At 36.5% G+C, this 4,160-nt stretch overlaps 1 protein-coding gene across 1 annotated transcript in view; it reads left to right on the top strand.

Annotated features, from left to right (window-relative positions):
• Positions 1-1,032: 1,032 nt before the first annotated feature.
• Positions 1,033-4,160, top strand: part of LOC117994189 (hemolin-like) — a 16,664-nt gene continuing 13,536 nt past the window's right edge. The window contains exons 1-4 of the mRNA XM_034982077.2: positions 1,033-1,090; positions 1,329-1,389; positions 2,257-2,377; positions 3,414-4,007. Of these exons, the coding sequence (XP_034837968.1) occupies positions 1,344-1,389; positions 2,257-2,377; positions 3,414-4,007 (761 nt within the window). The 5' untranslated portion in view covers positions 1,033-1,090; positions 1,329-1,343. The remainder of the gene's footprint in view (positions 1,091-1,328; positions 1,390-2,256; positions 2,378-3,413; positions 4,008-4,160) is intronic.

Genomic DNA, 4,160 nt, shown 5'->3' with positions numbered 1-4,160 from the left:
TTTTTTTTTTTTAATGTGTTTTTTTAAAATTAAGTATCCTCTTTAATTCTATTAAATTATAATTATCCATACTAATATTATAAATGCGAAAGTGCGTCTGTCTCTCTGTCTGTCTGTCTGCTAGCTTTTCACGGCCGATCCGTTTTACCGATTTTGATGAAATTTGGTATACAGATAGCTTGCATCCCGGGAAAGGATATAGGCTACTTTTGATCGCGAAAAATTAAAGAGTTCCCTCGGGATTTTTAAAAACCAAATCGACGCGGACGAAATCTCGAAATAAGTCCCGCTAATTGCTATTGCGCTGGAACCATGTCTCATAAACATGACGTCATTTTGACGTCAGCCGAAACAAAAAAATACCATCAGCTCGAAACTAAATCAGTCTAGTGCTGACGTCACGTTTGCGGGACTGATACTGCTTTTGATGTAAAAAAAAATACAACGCGACCAAGAAAAATCATTTCCTACAAACAGACTTTCTTATAATTTTATATATTGTGCATTTCAGCGTAAAGTAATACATAAGTAGGTATACTGGGTACTTTTTAGGGTTCCGTACCTCAAAAGGAAAAACGGAACCCATATAGGATCATTTTGTTGTGTCTGTCTGTCCGTCTGTCTGTCAAGAAACCTACAGGGTACTTCCCGTTGACCTAGAATCATGAAATTTGGCAGGTAGGTGGGTCTTATAGCTGACATTTGAGGAAAAATCTGAAAACCGTGAATTTAGGGTTAGATCACACAAAAAAAATTAAATTGTGGTCATGAACTAATAATTAGTATTTTCAACTTTCGAAGTGAGTGACTATATCAAGTGGGGTATCATATGAAAGGTCTTTACCTGTACATTCTGAAACAGATTTTTATTTGTTTTTATGCATCATAGTTTTTGAATTATCGTGCAAAAAGTCGAAAAAATACGACTGTAGTACGGAACCCTCATTGCGCGAGCCTGACTCGCACTTGGCCGGTTTTTCATGTAATTACTTACTAGGTAATTAGAAGATGACACATTTCCCCTGTTATATATAAACTTGAATAGATCATCATTCAGCTAAGAGTTACTTTCTAGCCATTTCCATATCCGGTACGTTCATAGACATTTTTTTTCTTTTCTTGTTTTTTAAATTAATTTTATTTTGCATTAAAGTATTTTTTAAATAAGTATATGGATGTAAAAAATTAAATTAAGTACTTAATCTAATTTTGTTTTTTCAGTTTTTTTTTGTAATAAGCATTTTAAAATCGATAGCGAAATAATCAAAATTGGTTTTCGTTGATCAGTTTGTTGTATTTTTTTAATAAAACTGCATTCCTTTTTTCAGTGCAAAGCTGCAAGCATGATGCGAATAAGTTTTATTTTGTTGGGTGCCTGTGCTGTGCTAGGTAAGTCCAAAAAAAAATTTAATTGTTCTGAATTTAAAAAAAATTATTTTTATAAAAAAACACTTTTCTTTTACTTTTTAACTGAGCCTCTTTAAATTGCGTTTATAGTTATATTTTAAGAATGTATTTTCTGTGTGGACTATAAAAGTTCGTTTTTCAAAAAAAAAAATTAAAAAATTCTTTAGGGTTGTCACTTTTCCCAAGTGAACATTAATTTTTACTCGACTACGAAAGAATAAATATTTTGGTTCTTGTTAGATTGTCATGTATACCTAAGTCATAATCATCATCATCATCAACCGATAGACGTCCACTGCTGGACTTAGGTCTATAGAATAGAATAGAATAGAATAGAATGTTTTTTTATTCATGTGAACTTTTTAAAAGTGCTTATGAATAGTCAGGTAGTTTTAATTTACCACTGGTTCGGAATGCCGTTCCTACCGTCTCTTGTAGGGACTACCACTCGCCACGGCCTTGCGCCGCCTGGATCCAGCGGCTCCCTGCGACTCGTCTGATGTCGTCCGTCCACCTAGTGGGGGTCTTCCAACACTGCGTCTTCCGGTGCGAGGTCGCCATTCCAGCACCTTGGGACCCCAACGTTTATCGGTTTTACGAACTATGTGCCTTGCCCATGGCCACTTCAGCTTCGCAACCCGTTGAGTTATGTCGGTTACTCTAGTTCTCCTACGGATCTCCTCATTTCTGATTTGATCACGTAGAGAATCTCCGCACATAGCTCTCTCCATCACCCGCTGAGTGACTCTGAGATTTCTTATGAGGCCCATAGTTAGCGACCATGTCTCGGATCCATATGTCATCACTAAGTAAAGTAGGTACCTACCTAATATATATATATTTTTTTAGGTGCATCACAGCCCGTAGACAACTTACCAATTTTGAAACAATTAACATCTGAAATGCTGTTTAGGGATAACAAGGAATTGGTTGTTGAGTGTGTGACAGAGGGGAAAGAGGTGGGAGTGAGGTATGTTATAAAAATCTTTAGTATCCTTTGCTTTAACGGTAAAATGTTTAAAGTTCGCACTTGGCCAGCGTGGTAGATTACGGCCAATCCCTTCTCATACTGAGAAAAGAACCGTGCTCAGAGTACATTATGAATAAACCCTTTGTACAAGCTTTCTAGGTTCAAGATTAAAACTTACCTTTTTGTATTATATTTAGATTATATATTTAGTTAGATCTTATTATTAGAATTTTATTTTATACTAGATGATGCCCGCGACTACATCCGCGTGGATTTAGGTTTTTTTTAAAAATTCCGTGGTAACTCTTTAATTTTCCGGGATAAAAAGTAGCCTATATTCTTCCCGGGATGTAAGCTAACTCTGTACCAAATTTCATCAAAATCGGTTAAACTTTTGGGCTGTGAAAAGCTAGCAGACAGACAGACACACAGACAGACACACTTTCGCATTTATCATATTAGTATGGATTTAGATTTTCTTTGTTGTACCTATTCTATTCCCTCTACAAACCTCTCGCACTGCCAAGGGTCACTGCTAGAGATCTCTTATAGAGATAAATGCTTCCCTGTCCACTTTTACTCTCTTTTTCTCTTTATTGTAAACTAGATGATTACCGCGACTTCGTCCGCGTGTACCTATTTAAGATTGTAATAATCCCGTGGGAACTCTTTAATTTTCCGGGATAAAAAGCTAGCAGACAGACACACTTTCGCATTTATAATAAGTATGGGTGTTTTTGGTACAAATAAAAATTAATCTATATATATAAAAGGAAAAGGTGACTGACTGACTGACTGACTGACTGACTGATCTATCAACGCACAGCTCAAACTACTGGACGGATCGCGCTGAAATTCGGCATGCAGATAGCTATTGTGACGTAGGCGTCCGCTAAGAAAGGATTTTTCAAAATTTTACCCCTAAAGGCGTAAAATAGGGGTTTGAAGTTTGTGTCCGAAGTCGCGGGCATAAGCTAGTAAATAAATAAAAATGAAAATACTAAGTAGTTAAGTACCTATTTTTTTTTATTTGCAGTTACAAATGGCTAAAAGAAGGCCAACCTCTCACACCGAACGCCGAAATCATCCAACGAGACAACGAAGGAACACTGATTTTCAAAAACCCGTCCAAAAAAGACGAAGGCAAATACCAATGTTTAGCCGAATCCAAATATGGCGTTTCAACCACACGGGTCAATTTAAGACGCATGTATATCGACAACCCTAAGGTCGATTTAAAAAGACATAAGCCCGTAGAAGGGAAAATGTATAAACTAGACTGTGAAATACCTAATTCGTATCCAAAACCTGAAATTGTGTGGTTGTACCAATCTTTGTCTGATCCTAGCGCATCTAGAAATATCCTAGATAGACGTATAACTTTGTCTCCGGAAGGCGACTTGTATTTCTCGAATGTGACCAAAGAGGATACGAGTGACAGTTTTAAATATGTCTGCGTTGGAAGAACTCCAGCTTCTGATGCTGATGTGGTACTTGCTGAGCATGTTTTAGAAGATATAGTGCCCAATAGTGGGGCAAGAGATAATGAAGTGTACCCCCAATATGTCACGAATGATTTCACTGCTTTAATCGGATCGGTTACTATGATCTACTGTATTTATGGTGGCACGTAAGTATTGCAACTATTTTACATCTATATACATAAAATTCAAAGTCCTGACTGACTGACTTATATGTACATATATATATTTTTATTTAAGGCAGCTCAGTTCGGTGCTTTCTTCATACAAACGAAGGAGGGAAAATACAACAATATTCGATA

Source organism: Maniola hyperantus, chromosome 26 (assembly GCF_902806685.2).
Source record: "Maniola hyperantus chromosome 26, iAphHyp1.2, whole genome shotgun sequence".
Taxonomy (NCBI): Eukaryota; Metazoa; Arthropoda; class Insecta; order Lepidoptera; family Nymphalidae; genus Maniola; species Maniola hyperantus.
The sequence above is the reverse complement of the archived record's forward strand: the minus strand, read 5'-3'. Positions and strand labels throughout refer to the sequence as shown.